Source organism: Typopeltis vanoorti, chromosome 15, assembly GCF_054136105.1.
Source record: "Typopeltis vanoorti isolate ZY-2024b chromosome 15, IOZ_Tvanoo_1.0, whole genome shotgun sequence".
Taxonomy (NCBI): domain Eukaryota; kingdom Metazoa; phylum Arthropoda; class Arachnida; order Uropygi; family Thelyphonidae; genus Typopeltis; species Typopeltis vanoorti.
This window is the reverse complement of record NC_143563.1, coordinates 66,564,004-66,582,392: the sequence shown is the minus strand read 5'-3', so window position 1 is coordinate 66,582,392 and position 18,389 is coordinate 66,564,004. Positions and strand designations below refer to the sequence as shown.

The following is an 18,389-nucleotide window of genomic DNA, read 5'->3' as shown; positions in this document are numbered from 1 at the left end:
GTGATATTGTTTCACCAACTTTCTGCATTGTACTGTATTGCTGTTCAGCGACATTATTATTATTATTGTTATTATTATTATTATTATTGATACACAGTCAAAGCAAGATATTATTTAAACAACAATTTGACTGGTGATACAAAACAATTTAGATTCTATCCAAGAATCTAAGAATAGTCTGTCAAGTAGCGTCGTAAAATATGGACTGTTCCAAGTAATGCTGTTTTTTGTAGATCTATTCTATGGGATCACTTCGTTGATGTTTAATTGCTGTGAATAGCTTCTTTGAAATTACGCCAAGTGCACTTATAACTATTGGGATAACTTTAGTGTGTTTAAGCCACAGTCTGGTAACTTCGATTACCAGTTCTCGATATTTAGTTATTTTTTCCAGTTCTTTGTTGTTAATGTTGTTATCACTAGGTACTGCGATACCGATAATCCAAACCTGTCGATGTTCGATAATTGTGATGTCAGGTCTATTGTGTTCCAAATACCGATTCTGTATTCGAAAGTCCCAGAGAAATTTTGCTGTTTCGTTTTCCAATACAGTCTCTATTTTATGCTTCCACCAGTTATCAGAAGTAGGAAAGCCATATTTTTTGCACACATGCCAATGAATTATTTTAGCCACTTGATCATGGCGGTATTTATAGTCAGTTTGAGCTATCTTGCTGCAGGCACTGATTAGATGTTCTACAGTCTCATCTTTCTGATCGCATAATCTGCATTTGCTGTTATTATTGCTGTTCAAAATTTTTGTTTTCATTGCATTAGTTTGTAATGCCTGTTCTTGAGCTGCTAGAATAAATCCTTCTGTTTCTTTTTTAATATATCCATATTGTAGCCATTGCCACGTCTTGTTCAAGTCAATTTTGTCTTCAGTATCTCTAAGAAATTGGGCATGCAAAGGTTTATTTTTCCAACGCATATCGGTTATTTTGCTGTTCCTTTTTGTAATCGCATTTGTTTCCTGTTGCTTTCAGAAGACCCTCTTGTGTAACTGCTTGAAGCATTTACTCAGAGCTATTGCCGATGTAACTTCTTAAGCTAATTTCTTCTTCTTCCACAGTCTGTCTCACTTTCAGCAGACCCCGTCCACCTATTCTCCTTGTTAGGTACAACCGGTCAACATCACTTGGAGGATGTAATGCATGATGCATAGTCATTAGTTTTCTAGTTTTACGGTCCAATTTGTCCAGGTCTTCTTTTGTCCAATCTGTTATGCCAGCTGTGTATCGGATCAATGGTATAGCCGAAAAATTCATTGCTTTAATTGTGTTTAATCCATTTAGCTTTGTTTTCAGAATATTTCTAACTCTTTTGGTATATTCTGCGGCTGCCTGTTGTTTAACTTTCGAGTGAAGAATATCACTGCTTCTAATATTACTAGGTTCGTCAGCTGAAATTGCTTTTATATATTTCTCTTGATCAAAATTAAAATTGCTAGTGTCATTAATTTTTCCTCGTTTAATAAATAAGATTACGCATTTATCTAAACCAAATTCCATTTTGATGTCCTAACTGAAAATACGAACTGTGTTCAGTAAAGAGTCCATTTCCTGGGCCGATTTTCCATATGACTTCAAGTCATCCATATACAATAGATGGGAAATTTTAATATTGCATTTAGGAATTTCATATCCAAGTTTTGTTTTCTTCAGAATCATAGATAAAGATATCAAAGAAATGTTGAAGAGCAGTGGTGAGAAGGAATCACCTTGGAAAATTCCACGTTTAATGTTGATATCTCCGAATCGTTCATTATTCACTATTGAAGTTGTTTTTATGATTTCATAGCAGCAGCCAGGAAAGAAACATATGTGTTTGCTAATTTCAAATATTTGTAGTAATTTTAGGATCCAGGAATGTGGGAGGGAGTCAAATGCTTTCTTATAGTCTATCCATGCCATGTTTAAGTTAGTTTTTCGAATTTCTGAGAATCATCTTATTAATAAGGATCTGGTCTTTCGTTCCTCTGGATTTTTGAAAATTGCCTTTTTGTTAAACCGGATAAATCTGATTATGTAATAAGTATTTGTATATGGAATTTGCTATGATTGCAATGACCAGCTTAAGCATAGTTGGTAGGCATGTTATTGGGCGATAGTTACTTGGGTCTGCACCCTTATCTTTCATGAAGAGAAACGTGCGCCCAGATATCATCCAGTCTTCCACTGAGCTTGACTGCAACAAATAATTAAATTGTTCTACCATTCGATCGTGTAGACTGGTTAGATGCTTTAACCAAAATCCATGTAGTTCGCCTTTGCCAGGTGCACTCCAGTTTTTTAATTTTCTAACTTGTACACTGACCATTTCTTTAGTGATAATGACATTTTGCATTTGTTTTTGTTTAATTTCTGATTCTGTTTCCTTAATTATCCCAAAATGTGAATGTTTCTTCTTTTTCTGGTGAATGATTGTTTGCATTTGTATTTCTCTGGAGAGACTGAAAGAACTGACGTTGGTTCTGTCGAAATTGCATATTTTGCACGTATTGGTTTATTTTTGCTTCATATCTATTAATTGTCTGTGCAGTCGCTATAATTCTTTGATTTAGCTGTTCAGTAACGTCAGCAATTGTTTTGTTGGCCACATTATATGCGTTAATCAGTTTGTTTTTGATGTTATTATTATTTTTTATTTGTTATTATTTTTCAGCCGTCCTTCTTTAAAACTCTTTAAGTTGCTCAAATCAGCTCGAAGTTTGTTGACTTTTCGTTCCAACCGGATTTTCCATGGTGCAGATTGTTTCATCCTCGGTTTTTGCTCTTGCAGTTTGCTACTAAGATTCATGTAATATTATAGGCTGTGCTGTATAGGAGCTAATTTGTTTCCTTTATGCTGTTCGTTGTGATGGTTATTATCACAACATTTGCGTCCAAGAGGAGCTGTTTTAGCTTAGATAGATGTAAAACTTTTAATGGTGGTAGTCTTATACAGTCATTTATGGTTTTATTATTATTATTATTATTCTCAGAACTACAGACCAATAGCTACCCTACCAGTCATTTCAAAAATTCTAGAAAAAATAACACACCAGACTACAGAACTATTTACAGAAGTACAACATCATCTCACAAAACCAATACGGCTTTCAGAAAACAAAAAGCACCATCACTTTACTAGAAGACATCGCTGACACAATAAACAAAGCTCTCGATAAAAACAAGTACACCGTCCTTATACTGCTTGGCTTAACCAAAGCATTTGATACACCTGAACATGACATACTACTCACCAAACTATACTTAATAGGTATAAGAGGAACACTGTATACATGGTTCAGGAACTACCTCTCAAACAGAACACAAGTAACAAAAATAGGTACATGTCACAGCCAGGGTATACAAATAAAACACGGTGTCCCTCAAGGCGCCATATTATCACCCAAAGATCGACTGATTCAGGAACTGGGCCGAAGAAACGCTCTAGAAAAAGATCCATAGCAACTATATTCGAACCTGTAACGATTTTTCTTCTGGTGGTGTAGCGCTATTGAAGCAAATGTTATTTCCATGTGGCAACGCAGGCGCCTTCACATTCAAGGTTTGCCTATGGCACTACTGCTTGTTATTAGTGTCAAGCAGTATAAGAGATGGTAACAAGTAACTGTCGAATTTTTGAAATTTCATATTCAGGTTTATTCAGAAGTCCGTGAAACATTTAAAATATTCACCACTAAACTACACAACAGATAGTGGTATGTTTTACGCCAAAAGAATGACAAATTCTTCAAGTTTATTTGAGGAAACTGACCGCGCATAGTTGTCATGGTTTGTCGCTAGGTAGCAGTAGTAGCAAAGATGGCGTCGGAATAAACATGAGAAGTTATTTTGTGTGTTAGAATACGCAAGAACCACGTGCTTTGTGACCGACGATTTCGAGTAGAATTTCAGAAGGAACCAACCGTGTGCAACAGTATCAAGAAGTGGTATGAGCAATTCCGGATTGAAGGCTGCCTGTGCACCGCTCCTTGGCCGGGACGTCCACAGCCAAATGAAGAAATTGTGGCTCGCGTTAGAGAAACCTATGCGCGAATCTCACGGAAGTCCACTACACGCGCAAGTTTAAACCAACAGTGTGGCGAATTCTTCGTAAGAGACTGAAGATTAAACCCTTCAAGCTTCATCTGCATCAGGCACTCAGCGTTAATAACAAAAAAAAAAAGTACATCTTAATTTCTGCAAGGACTTACAGGAGAGATTTGAAGTTGACGGGCTGGCGAAGTCGCACATCTTTGTTGCTTCGTCGCTAAAGATGAGCGACTTCGTCAACCCGTGTGTGAGAAGGTGAATCAGCGCAATGTACGAATCTGAGGGACCGAAAATCCCAAAGCACACTCGCCAAAGGTGAATGTCTTTTATGCAGTGTCGAAGGTGAAGGTGTACGGGTCACCATTTTTCTTCATAGAGCCCACCGTCACTGGAATGACGTACATAGATATGTTGAAAAACTGACTGATGCCACAGCTTAATGAAGACAGTGATGATGACATCTCTCAATAAGACGACTGTCCAGCTCATTACCACACTGAAGTGCGAAGGTACCTCAACGAAAACTTGCCACAACGTTGGGAAGGACGCACAGGTCAAAATGATAACGCGTTAATGCAGTGGCCATCCCGATCACCGGATTTAACCCCATGCGACTTTTTCTTGTGGGGATTCGTGACTGACACTGTCTTTGTGTTTCTCTCTCTCTCTGTATATATATATATATATATATATATATATATTGGACAAATGCTCATTTATACCCGTGCGTGTGATCTCGCGAGAACGTCAGCACTGAACAGCAGAGCTATGCGAATCTGGCAAATTGTAGCTAAGGTTGCTATTCATGTTGGTAGAATCGAGGGCGATTTCTTTTGACTCCAGGATACTTCTTTCAAGGTCATCGCAACATTTGTGAATATTAGAAGTTTGATTCTAGTCTATTTTGTGTTGGCGGCCTTCATCAGAGTTTACAGAGAACAATACGTGGCTGGCGAGGGCGCTGGCTCGGATACTGTTATAAGAGATGCTTCTTTTGTGCTCTTCAAGACGGAGAAAGATTGATTTATCAGTTTTTCCATAGTAAGGTTTACCACAACTACAAATAATTCTGTATACTCCTGGGAACTGAAGATGGTGATGTTTTTCTTAGGCTGACTAAGGATAGATCGGAGTTTAGGTAAAGTAGAGAAGCAATAATTATATGAAGAGCCAAAGGCTTCAATTCGGCGACATAACTTTAGTTAAGGGATATTACATCCCATATTGTTTCTTAGCCGAATAAGAAACTCAAAGAGTTTCATGCCGAATATAGAAACTATAAAGTTCGACGATTCCAAGCGTAAGCAAATACCTGGATACTGCAGCAACTGACTACTCCCAGGTACAGCTCCTAGGAGCTAAGTTCACATTATGGGTAAATATCAAGAATAGTGATCGGATCTTGCTCCACCTTTGATATGAGTTGCCTCAGCTTGCACTACCTAAAGGGTCAGTTGCTGCAGTATCCAGGTATTTGCTTACGCTTGGAATCGCCGAACTTTATATAGTTTCTATATTCGGCATGAAACTCTTTGAGTTTCTTATTCGGCTAAGAAACAATATGGGATGTAATATCCCTTAACTTAAATAAGTTATGTCGCCGAATTGAAGCCTTTGGCTGTTCATATAATTAGTAATTTATTAGGACACCTCTTGGCAATTTTTATAGAAAGGATATAAGTTCTGTTCGCTACAAACTTGGTGTTATTAACTAGGTCTACCTACTCACTGATGAGACCCCAATGAGGGTGGAAACCGGTGCGGGGCAGATCTGTCTTTGAGAGGCTCCACTTGGAGGTAGGTTTTTGCCTGTCTCTGAGTGGGGCCACCGCTGAGATTATGGCTCTGCTTGGTGGTGGGGTGACCCTGCCACTGGGTAGAGCCAATGCTGAGAAGTTCTCGGTGACGGGGTGAGCTTGTCATCGAGTGGAACAACGCTGATTTGGGCGATCTTTCAGATCGTCTTATATATATTTTTAGAGCCCGCTTCACCTGTACATAAGGTGGAAACCGGTCTGGGTAGTGACCTTCTCTCATAATGTGAAACAGCAATGCATCTCCTAGGAACTGCGTTTTACATTATGAGAAACCGGTCTGGCAATGCTGTAGACAGTGAAGTTTAACTGAGGCTTGGCTATTGCTAATATGAGTTCGCTCTCTTAAGGTTTAGCCTTAAGGGGGCAATTTGAGTCTTCGTGGGAAGTATTTTCCGGTACGGCCCGGCGAGAGGCTTTATCGGTGAATGCTTTTCCCCGGAATATGAGCGGTTCTGCTAGGTGGTGGGTGGAAGGCCATCACTGAGTGGAGCCAACGCTGAGATGGACGGTCTTTCGCCCACTATTGAGTGGCTTAGGGATCGTCCGAATTTTTTAGAGACGGCTTTACTTATTCATAAGGTTGAAACCGGTCTGGGTAGTGACCTTCTCTCATAATGTAGAACAGTAATACAGCTCCTGAGAGCTAAGTTCACATTATGGGTAAATATCAAGAATAGTGATCGGAGTTTGCTCCACCTTTGATATGAGTTGCCTTAGCTTGCACTACTTAAAGGGTCAGTTGCTGCAGTATCCAGGTATTTGCTTACGCTTGAAATAGCTGAACTTTATATAGTTTCTATATATTCGGCATGAAACTCTTTGAGTTTCTTATTCGGCTAAGAAACATTATGGGATGTAATATCCCTTAACTTAAATAAGTAGAGAAGCACGTTTTGATGTCGAACTTTTTTAAAATTCTAGCCAGTTTAGGGGAGAGGGAACTAATGTAAGGCAAGGAGATGTAAGCTCTAGGGGTAGTAGAATCTTCATTAGTCTGTTGACGACGGTGAAAAAGAAGTTTCTCAATACTTTTTGGAGCGAAACCATTATTGATAAAGGTCCTTTTTGAAGAAATTAAGTTCATTTTGAAACTCTTCGTCGTCTGATAATAAGGATCTGGCCCGATGCGCAAGAGTAGATATAATGCCATATTTCTGTGGAGGTAGTGGTGTGAGAACGCGTGAAGGTATCTATCTTTATGTGTTGGTTTCCTGAAGATTGAAATTTTAATATTATCAGTACTCCTGGTTAGCTTTATGCCTAAAAAAGAAAGGCAATTGTTAACCTCTAGCTCAGAGGTGAATTTGATGTTGTGATGAAAGGTATTTAGATGATCCACGAAAACTTTGAGGTTATCTGGACCGTGTTCCCATATAAGAAAAAAACATCGTCAATATAATGGAGCCAGATTTTAGGTTTTCAGTGTGGCCGAACAAATTGCTTTTTCTTCCAAGTCTTCGAGAAATATGTTTGCTAGCATCGGGGAAAGCGGACCACACATGGCTAGTCCGGTGTTTTGTTTTTAGATCTTGTCTTCGAATCTGAAGTAGCCGAGTCAACACAATGGGTAAGTAAAGCAAAGAACTTCTTTGATAATTTGTTCTTGAAAAGAGTGAGAACCTCCTGAGTTGGTACATTGGTAAATTGCGACACTACGTCGAAGCTAGCCATCATGTCTGATTTGTTCAGTTTGAGGTTTTTGATCTTGGAAACAAAGTCAACTGAATTCTTGATGTTTAGATAAGTTGTATGTGAGCGAGTCGATGCCTTGATGCTTTACACCAGCTACAAACACGTGACTCGTTACATGGCACGATGCACCTTGCGCACGGGTGTTCTTTGACTTCTTTCCAAGTAGTGTGTGTGTGTGTGTATATATGGACCATTTCTTCCTTGTAACTTCCAAATATAGAAAAAAAAATTCTTTTATTCATTAAAAATTACATCAAAAGATATCAAATTTTAACTCTTTAACTAATTTTCATTGATTTATGATCATTTATAATAAAGAGATAACAATCTTACCTTTTAGTATTAATAGAAAGCTGCCTCCCCCATGGGAAAGAGTAGATCCTGAAAAGCCACAAAAGGTGAGATATAAATCTATTAAAATATACATTTTGTTATAGACTTTTGCAACTTATTATAAAATGCTGGTGGGTTTATATATACATACAAACGGGTTGAAAGAATTTCACCTAATTGTTTATATATAAACAATTATCGACTATTAATCTTGTTGGCTCATTTGATACAGTGACGAAAAACACTGATTTTTGTTGTTAATTTTTTATTTCATTTTTTATTAGCAAAAATGATTGTAATTATCATAATATTCCTCCTATCTCTTTTGGAATAATTTCTTACTATCTTGATGACATGTAACTACTTTGATATTTAAGTTTGTTCCAATTTGTCGAGTTGTTTCCGTTAGACGATTATAAGGACAAAATCAGATAAAAACAAAATTTTGTCTGCAGTCCATATGAGCCCTAGATTCAACAGTTACGTAATGCTATTATGCTTTTTCATGGGCTATTTGATCATTTATTTACTTGGTGTTTCATATGTAATTATGTTCCCGATTCTGAAAGGTGATGCGTGTATTCTGGGAAAAACATCTTTCGGCTTTATATATTATATATGATTAGACATCCTCCTGTACTCTGGTATGCTTTGTTTACTACTTTCTGGGTGTGTCGACTTGTAGCTGCGACATTTATCGAAGTCTGCTGCTAATTATGATTGGTTAAAGCGGTCGCATGGTACAGGCTATTTAAATTGTCAACTATTACCTTGTATTATTTGTATTTTGACTTTTTCGTGATTAATTTAAATAAATTGCTAATCCATAATAAAAGTAGAAACCATAATATCTCTTAGATAGTTAGGTGATGATAAATCATAAGAACTGTCGCTGTTCTTTGTTACTAATTATGAAATGAATTTTTTGATATATTTATTACTGGACAGAGCTCATTTAGCAGCCAAGTGACTGAATACAACTGCTAAAGTCGTAAAATTGTGATCTAAATGAGAGTATGAATAATAAGCTTAAAGATCTGTGGCTTTAAAATTAAAAAGTTTATTATTTTTAGCAGATAGCAAAATTAAAAAATGTCCATTAAAACGATGTTTTATTAGCAATTTTATTTCTATACTGACCCAACGAATGAAATGTCTACAACACAATATGAACTGCTTTGTGGGTTATATTTAATAATTGATTGCACTTAGAATATACAATCAAAAATATTATTGACTATATTTGTTCTGTGGGCGAAACTATTATTTAAATAAGTTTGATAAAACTTATTTAAATAATAGTTATATCAAACTTTGATAAAGTTTGATAAAACCATTTGTAACTCTTACCTCCACAGTTCTTTAATATGTGTGAGAGCCAATTGATAATCCAATTCGCTAATGATCATTGCAACTAAAATATTACCTTGTCATTCTTTCCAGTGAAAATGCGGTAATAACCTGTCCAAGCATTTTCAAAATCCTAATATCACAAAAGCCCACAGAAATTATTACAATAGAATCAATAAATAGGCAGTAGATTGTTGTCCGTCAGGAGTGGAACATCATTCGTTCAACTAATATTTTGACTACTGAACGCACTTCCTATTCTCATCACGACTGACATATCGTTGATCTGCTGTTTCATCTGTGTGAAACTTGATACAGATAGAGTTTTAATATCCGGAATTATATTGCCTTGAAACAGGCCTTGACAAACCGCAATGTTTGCATTTGGTATTTAATGAGAGATATATAGGGTGTTCACTACGTTCCAAATAACAAATCGGACTCCAAACTCAACTCGAAATTGACACAGATAATTAAAAACGGAGCCATCACCTTGTCACGAAGCGGAAGATTTTGCTTCCCATAGAAAATGATAACGGCATAGAAGAGACCTAGAAATCATCCCTCACGATGCCACTAACTGGAAACATAGGTCTTTTGTACACATGAGGTCTGTGATATTTCATGCACAGTTTGACAGAAAACGTCTCCTGTTAAAATGTGCCCGAGGGTGATCCTCTAACTTAGAGGCTCTAAGCGCATCGGTTCCCAAACTTTTTTGCCATCATACCTCCCCTAAAAATCCAAACACTTAAATGAGCAATGAAAACAATACAACGAACTTTATTTTTAATGAAGATATAAAAAAATAAAAAAAAAGCGTTCATATGAAACAAAAATAATTATTTATCGTAAACGATTATAAAATAATTATATAATTCTTCATTTAAATATAAAGACCCAATAGGCTTCGTTTCGGCGATGTAAACATTATTTAAATTAAGGGGATATTAAATCCCACATTGTTTTAAAAGCGAATAAGAAACTCAAAGAATGGAATCAGAGAGTTTCATGCCGAATATAGCAAACTATAAAAGTATCGGCGATTACTAGCGTGAGCTAATGCAAGTAGTCCTAGTACGTAGTACAAACTCGGGCAACTCGTTGCAAAGGTGGTAAAGTTCTGATCGCTATTCTTGGTATTTTCCATAATGTAAAAACACATTTCCTAGGAAATGTATGCTGTTATTACATTATGGTATTATATTATTAAAGTATCGCCGGTACTTTTATAATTTATTATACTATATTCGGCATGAAACTGTCTGATTCCAATCTTTGAGTTTCTTATTCGGTTTTAAAACAATGTGGGATTTAATATCCCCTTAATCGAAATAATTCTTCATAATTGCTTTAATGAGATGGATGTTGGTACTTTCGACCAGTTAGAACAAAAAATCGAGGAACAGTCTTTGACAGTGATAGGCGAATATCATGTCTGGCATCCAATCGATTTCTAAACTTTGTCTTCACACTGACTAACGTTTGAAAATCTAGATTCGCATTGATAGCTTGTAGCAAATGGGATTTAATTGCAAAACTGGGTATGCAGCCATTTGGGAACACCAGAAATTAACAGTTCTGCCTTAGTAAACACTTGCTCTGTAGTTCGATGAGACGGGATTTATTTAACGACAATCTCTCATTAGGAGGGCTTAACCCACCCCCAAAGGGACGGGGAAAAAGGGGGAATCCCATACAGATAAATAAATAAATGCTGTAATAATGTACAACTAAAAGGTTCTTCACATCTTCCCTGGATTCTGTGTGTATACAAGGGAGGTCCACCTCACAGTTTGGAAAACCTGCTATTTTTTAAGTCTCTCCCAACAAAAAGGGCCCTTCTTAGCGCAGTCGTGAAACCGGTATATACTCTTCAGTTGGAAAGATCTGGGTTTGAATCCTGGCTAAAACGCAAAGAAACCTTGATAAGCACATATTCCACTGAAGATGAGTTAAGCGGTACTTTACGAAAGTAGCAAAATTTTTCTTTCTGGGAACTCAGATTTTCATCTGGTCGAACATGCACCTTGCTCAGAAGAATACACGCAGTTTGGATACAAAAAAAAAAAAAAAAACATCTGCGAGATAGATTAGTGTAATATGCAGTGGATTGTACCAAGTAGATTGTTCGTTTAGTTGTATTTAGAATCGTGATGATTATTATAGCATTATAGTATAATCTTTGCGAATACATCAGTCATTAGCTACGTTAATAGTGTAGACTAAAGTACTATCTTATGACTGAGCCACTACAAGGGGGAGCTGTTGTCGTCATAAAAATAAATCCCTTTCATCTGCTCTCTTAAAAAAAAAAAAAAAGCTTTTTTTTAAAGAATTGTACAGTAAAACTATTAGGTCACTCACCAATGCTAGGATTTTTATTCAGTTATGCGTTTTTTTTTTTTTTTATTATGCCCAAGTTTGAGGTTCTTAAAAATGTTTAATTCATGTGTTTACTTCATTCTTGAAATTTCATTTTTGAAATTACAAACACGTACTTTTTTTTTTCTATTAAAAACTATACATCGTACTCGGTTCATAGTCTATTTGCAAACATACATTGCATAGCCCAAGGCCTTGACCGAGTTCTGAGGTCTAACAAGCTGAAAACCAGATAGCATAATAAAAATATTATTATTATTATTATTATTATTACGGGCAACTCCAAGGAGTCGACAGACTCATCGAGGGAGGTCCTAACATCATGTCAAGAACAACTATTCGTCTTTCACACAGTATCTATCATACCTTGCCTTAAACTCATTCACGGTCATAGCACCCACAACAGACTTTTGCAGCTTATTCCACTCATTTACCACTCTCCAAGTAAAGAACCTAGCTCTAACACCCCTGTTAACCACATTTTTGCCCAGCTTTCATGTATGGCCCCTAGTCCTCCCACCACCAGCCCTATTCTCAAAAATATTTTCTGGATTAATCTTATAGAACCCCGTCAGTGATTTGAATGTCTCAATCATATCACCCCTTTTCTGCCTATCAACCAATTTTTGCAACCCACAAATCTTCGATCTTTTCTCATAAGGTTTCATTCCACAGACCTGCCACCATCTTGGACACTCGTCTGTGGATCCTCTCCACCTCCTCCCCATCAAGAAGAAACTCTGGGTCTTATCAGGGCTAGATATAGAGGAACAATAACTTGTTTGTCTCTGCTCGTTAAAGTATTTTTCAGTAACCAAGTGATTTGATGAGTTGTTTTATCCACTTTTGCAATGTGCCCCCTAAACTTCAACTCCTATCCACCAACACTCCCAAATCCCTAGCCTCATCAATCTCCTGGAGTACGGTTCGACCAATGCGATATACTGCTTCTAATCTTTTCACTCCAAAATGCATAACCTTATACTTTGCCACATTAAATTGACATCCATTTTTCCTTAGCCCAGTCCTCAAAACTATCCAAATCATCCTGCAAACGTTTGACATCCTGTGCACTCACAATTGCTCTACCCAATTTTGCATCATCAGCAAACAAGTGAACACTTCCTCTCAGAGCCTTTCCTATATCGTTAATGAAAAAATTGAAAAGCAGTGGTCCAAGAACAGAACCCTGCGGCACACCACTAGTCACAAGCCGTCTTTTGAACTCCACTCCTGAATAAATCACTCTCTGGCATCTCTCCATCAACCACCCTCCTATCCATCTCACCAACCCTACACCCATCCCCATCTGCTCCAGTTTACTGATTAGAGTTCCATGTGGTATCTATCAAAGGCCTTGGCAAGGTCCAGTAGAATCACCGTAAACCCATTACCCTTATCCAGTTCAGTCGTTACTGTGTTATAAAACGTGAGCAAATTACTGAGGCATGATCTGCCCTTCACAAAACCATGTTGTCCCCCATACAGTATCCCATGTTCATCTATCCAATCCTGTATTCTTCTCTTGAGTAGTTTCTCCAAGAACTTGACAACGATTCCTGATATGCTAATCGGTCGGTAATTTACAACAGCAGTCTTGGAACCTCCTTTATGCAGTGGAACTATTTTCCCCTCTTTCCGCTCCCTAGGGACTAACCCAGACCCGAGACTCAGATTAAATAGAATGGTTAAGGGTACTGACAATTCTTTAGCCGCTTCACGTACGACACGAGCTGGTATACCATCCAATCCCACAGATGTATTGACATTGAGGTTTTGTAATAGACTACTCACCTTCACCTCATTCACTACAATTCCCGTATAAATGTTGGTTCATTCATTTCTACAATGTCACAACCTGGAAGATATATTCTTGCAAAGTGCTCGCTCAGTAATTCAACTGATTCAGTTACCTCCCTACCATCGGCATTCTTTAAAATCATTCTGCCATGTACATTTTTCCTTTTACTTGCTACATATCTAAAAAACTGTTTAGGATTCTCTTTAGCCTGCATGGCCAATGTTCTTTCGTAATCCTTTTTTGCTTTTCTTACCATACTCGTTACCCTTCTAGCCTGTGCTTTATACCGTTCATGTGCCTGCCGGTCACCTTTCTCCTTAAATTCCCTCCATAGTTGTTTCTTTTTTGCAGCTCAAGCTGAATGGTATTATTCATCCATTCAACTCCTACTTGATTTATTATTCAGACTCTAGGTATACAGTCCGCCATTGCTTCATGCAAACACTTCTTAAGCGCCTCCCATGCACTGTCAACTTCCATCCCTTGCAGTTTTACATGCCATGGCACTGTACCAATCAATCTCCTAAGCTTGGCATACTTACCAGCCGAAATAATTCCACATGTACCCTGTCTTGATTGTAAATTCCACACCTTTAGCCACCTCCCAAGTCAAGACCCTATGATCGCTCTCAGCAATTGGTGGCAACGTGGTCATATTCGTTACAGCCAAATTCTCAGATGCAATTACTAGGTCATGCACTCTCTGACCCCTAGTATTTTCCATTACATGCTGTCTGTAATATTCCATTACATGTAGATAGTTATCCCTTAATAACCGCATAAAATCCAATTCCTTCCTCCCATGTGTCCTGTCCTCCTTCCAATCAATGTTACCATAGTTGAAATCTCCCATAATAATTACCCTCCTTTCACTCATTTCTTCTATTTGCTTATGCATGCTATCTCCACCATCTATTCCATCACCTGGTCTATAGCAGCACCCAACTGTATATTTTGTTCTGCTAGTTTCAATCTCACACCAAATAGCCTCAAATGTGCTCTTATCTTTATCCTGCGGTTCCACTTCTATTCTCCTTGGCTGTAGCTCATCCGCTATCATCAATAACACAACTCCCCCATTTTATTCTCCCTGTCTCTCCTGAACACACCATACCCCTCGCATTCAATCCCACTAGCTGTGTCATCTTCTGTCAGCCATGTTTTACTAATGCCAATAACCTGTGGTCTGGAAGTGCAAACCAAGGCCAAAAATTCTTCCTTCTTGTTCCTAATACTTCTGGCATTTGTATACATGAACTGAAGAAGCCGATTTGTCCCATTCCTAGTTTGATGCCTTATACTAACTATCCCATTCTGATTTGTGGTCATTCCTACTCGCTTGGGCATATTACATCCATTCACACACTCAACTGTCTCCCTAAAATCTGCATATCTATACTCCCCCCCCTCCTTAATAACTCTAGTTTCCCCGGTTCTGTACGTTCACTTCCACCACATTCGACAACACCTTTTCGAGTCTCCGCACACCAAATCCATTCAGACGTAATCCATCCATTTTATATAAATCCTTTCGCCCATCGAACTCATTCCATAAATTCCACACCAGTCATCAAACATAATTCACGCATAAAGTCATTAGTACTTATGGCCCTCCTTCTATACTCTTCACTGTCATGCCGTGGAAACAGACTCACCATCCTAACTCTCTCACTCTTTTCTTTTGCTACCTAAAGCAATTTCTTCACATCCTCACTCATAGCCTTTTTGTTTCCTTTCAAATCATTTGCACCCGCTACCACTATCAGTTCCTTCACCCTCTGTTTTTGCATTCTAATTGACTTGCTTACATTCTTTACGGTCGCACCGGGTTGGTACGATTTTGTTAAACTCTCAACTAACACACCTCTTACTAGGGAATTTCCATACAACACACGCTCTTTCATTTTGTTTGCACTCAATATCATATCCTTATTTTTTCTATCATACTTTTGCCGATTATTAGTCGGTACGCTTGTTAAAGATTTTTGCCAACGTTCCAGTTGCTGGTTTACTCCATGTATTGCTCCGCGTAACAGATCTATTTCACTCATTGCGTCAGTGTCATCATTTTTATTTCCGATGACTCATTCAATCGTTCTGTATGATTAACTTCATTCTCTCTTATAACGCCACTCTCACAACTATCAGGTACTACCTTGCAAATATCCTCATTCATACCTCTAATATCGCTGTTATCTAGATTCTCACTTTCGACAATGTTATCACTCACACAACCAGAAACACTCTTTAAATTCTCACATTCTTTACACTTTTTGCACACATTCACTCCACAATCGTTGTTTAACCAGACTCCAACCGCTCTCTTCGATGCATGCATTTCGCAAACGGTACACTGAATCAAGTCTTTTAATTTAAGATTTTCAGACAAATATGGCGACCTATTCCTCTTTATGGGAGCAATGTGCACAGATAATCGATCTATCAATCTACCATTAAAACACTCAAAAACACACAAAAATCACCCAGACACGTTAAAATACTAAAAATAAACAATACGCTGTAAATACGTTTCAAATTCATCAATTTTTACGCAAAATATCACTTATCTGGTCAGGAGCTATCCTCAGACACTCATATACACAACGATTGTTTAAAATAACCACTTTGAATCAGTAAATTTGAATACTTCTTCTTCTTCACTAGTTATTAAACTTTACATTAAAGTGGATCTTGGAATGCTCAGCAGTAATATATTACAAAATTCATTAGCCATTTTATATATTTTGGCAGTTGCGCAGTAGTTTTCTGTTGACGCGACATGCGCAAGACAGTTCTGAAATCAACATGAAAATGTTTCAAATGATTAGAATCATATATGCTAGTTCTTGTTTAGAATAAGTGATATAGTTGTATTCTCATGTACATATTGTGTTTTGTCATTTTCAGCTGATTACTATTGAGCAAGAGTACAAAAGAATTCCCGAGCTTGAAGCTTTGAAAAAGGAAATGGCATCAGCAGATCATTGACAACTTCTGGCACATGGCATTTCTGTGTTGTTATAAACTGTTATATGTAACGTGAAGAAATCAGAACCATCCTAAACTATTAAAGATTGACAGAAGATGGCTCTAAATCTGTAAGGTCTAATTTTATTTGATGTTATAAAACAAATGTTTATGGAATAAAGTAGTCTACGGTGATCTAACAACCTTTGTTTAATTTGTGTATAAAAGTCACTGTTTGTTTGTTGTTTCTCCGCTACATAAATGTGCAACTCTGGACCTATGCTCACAAAGTAGTGCATAGCCTTCCGGTTGACTACGAAAAAGATCGTAAAATAAATTTGATCCACATTTTGATTTAAAATAAATCAAAATGTAGATTTTCCTCATACGAGGGTGGTCTTTTCAGACCACCCTCAAAGTCCTCGGCCTAACAATGAAAAAATGAATTTATTTATAATTTCAAAATTATTTTTATTTTTCAACATAATTTGCCTTAAGACTAATACATTTATTCCGGCGATGATCCAGCATCATTATCCCTTCCCTGTAGTGGTTCTCAGTAAGATCTGCAAAAACCCTCTACAGCTGCAATCACCTCTTGATTCGAAGAAAAACGCTGATCAGAGAGGAAGAGTTTTAGTTTTACGAAGAGATAGAAGTCAGAGGGAGTCAAATCTGGGGAATAAGGTGGATGTTAATTTTCATAATGCAGATCCCTTAATTTTTCCATTGCCAAAACAGCTTTGTGGGTAGGTGCATTGTCCTGATGAAAATGATTTTTTTCTTCTGCAAACCGGGTCTTTTGTCACGATTTTTTTTGTCTAGTCTGGTTAAAAGATCGGAATAATATTCCCTGGTTATTGTTTTACCCTTTTTCATGATAATTAATAAACAAAATGCCTTTAGCATCCCAAACCACTGATGGAACCGACTTTGTCTTCTTTGGTGCTGAACAATCGGTTTCTGTCCAGTGTTTGGATTCTGATGTGTTATGGTGAATCCAAGTCTCATCCATAGTAAAAATGGACGCACAAAATCAGTTTTATTCTTGTTAAAACGCTCCGAGCACCGTTCAGACATTTCATGCGAGTGCGGTTTTGATCTGCTATGAGCAAGCGTGGCACCCATCTTACGCAAAGCTTTTTTCATATGCAATTTTTCATGCAAAATATATCCTACACGTTCTTTTGAAATTGAAATTTGAAATGAATTAGAAATGCTCAAATTGCTATAGTCTCAGCCATTTCACGCACTTTGATCGCCGGTCATCCAATACCATAACTTGCATTCGATCAATGATTTCTGGTGTTGTTACACTTTTTGGACGTCCTTCACATGGATCATCTTCAAGATTGATAAGGCCACGTTTAAACTCGGTAGCCCATTTCTTAATTGTCGAAAACAAAGGAGAAGAGTGCCAGTAGAATGGTAGGCACTTCTAACAAGATCAAGATGAGATAAGGAATCATGGCGTGATCGGTTGTTTATTTTATGACGTAATTGTGTGTGACGTCATGAGTTTGTAATGTTTGGAATTTCCCTGAGGGAATATGTGTCAGTGACGTCAGTTTTTGTGTTTTGGTTCGCGTATGGAATTATGGGTGATGGTAGAGATAAGGATTCGTGTTGTGATTAGTTGGGCACTAGTGACCAGATCAAGATCAAGATCAAGATAAGATAAGGAATCGTGTCGTGGGTGTGTGTGTATTGTTTTCAGATGTAGATAAGTACCATCATTTGTTGTCAATAAATGACGTAATTTGTTAGTTGTAAATAAGTGACGTTATTGTTTTGAATGGAAAGGAAGATATATTAGTGGATATGGAATTGTGTCGTGATTGGTGGTGCCCTTCTGACAAGATCAAGATAAGATAAGGAATCGTGATGTGGGCGGGTGTTGTTATGAGATGTAGATAAGTGACGTCATTTGTTAGTTGTAAATAAGTGACGTTTTTGTTTTGAATGGAAAAATGAGATATCTTAGTGGATAAGGAATCGTGTCAT

General features: G+C 37.4%; 1 protein-coding gene across 2 annotated transcripts in view; it reads left to right on the top strand.

Annotated features, from left to right (window-relative positions):
- LOC150098837 (cytochrome c oxidase associated subunit FA4L3-like) overlaps nt 1–16,588 on the top strand; it is a 33,893-nt gene extending 17,305 nt beyond the window's left edge. For both annotated transcript variants that reach the window (XM_090405657.1, XM_090405658.1), the window contains exons 4-5: nt 7,890–7,947; nt 16,326–16,588. In XM_090405657.1, the coding sequence (XP_090261783.1) occupies nt 7,890–7,947; nt 16,326–16,406 (139 nt within the window). In that variant the 3' untranslated portion in view covers nt 16,407–16,588. The remainder of the gene's footprint in view (nt 1–7,889; nt 7,948–16,325) is intronic.
- Nucleotides 16,589–18,389: the final 1,801 nt, after the last annotated feature.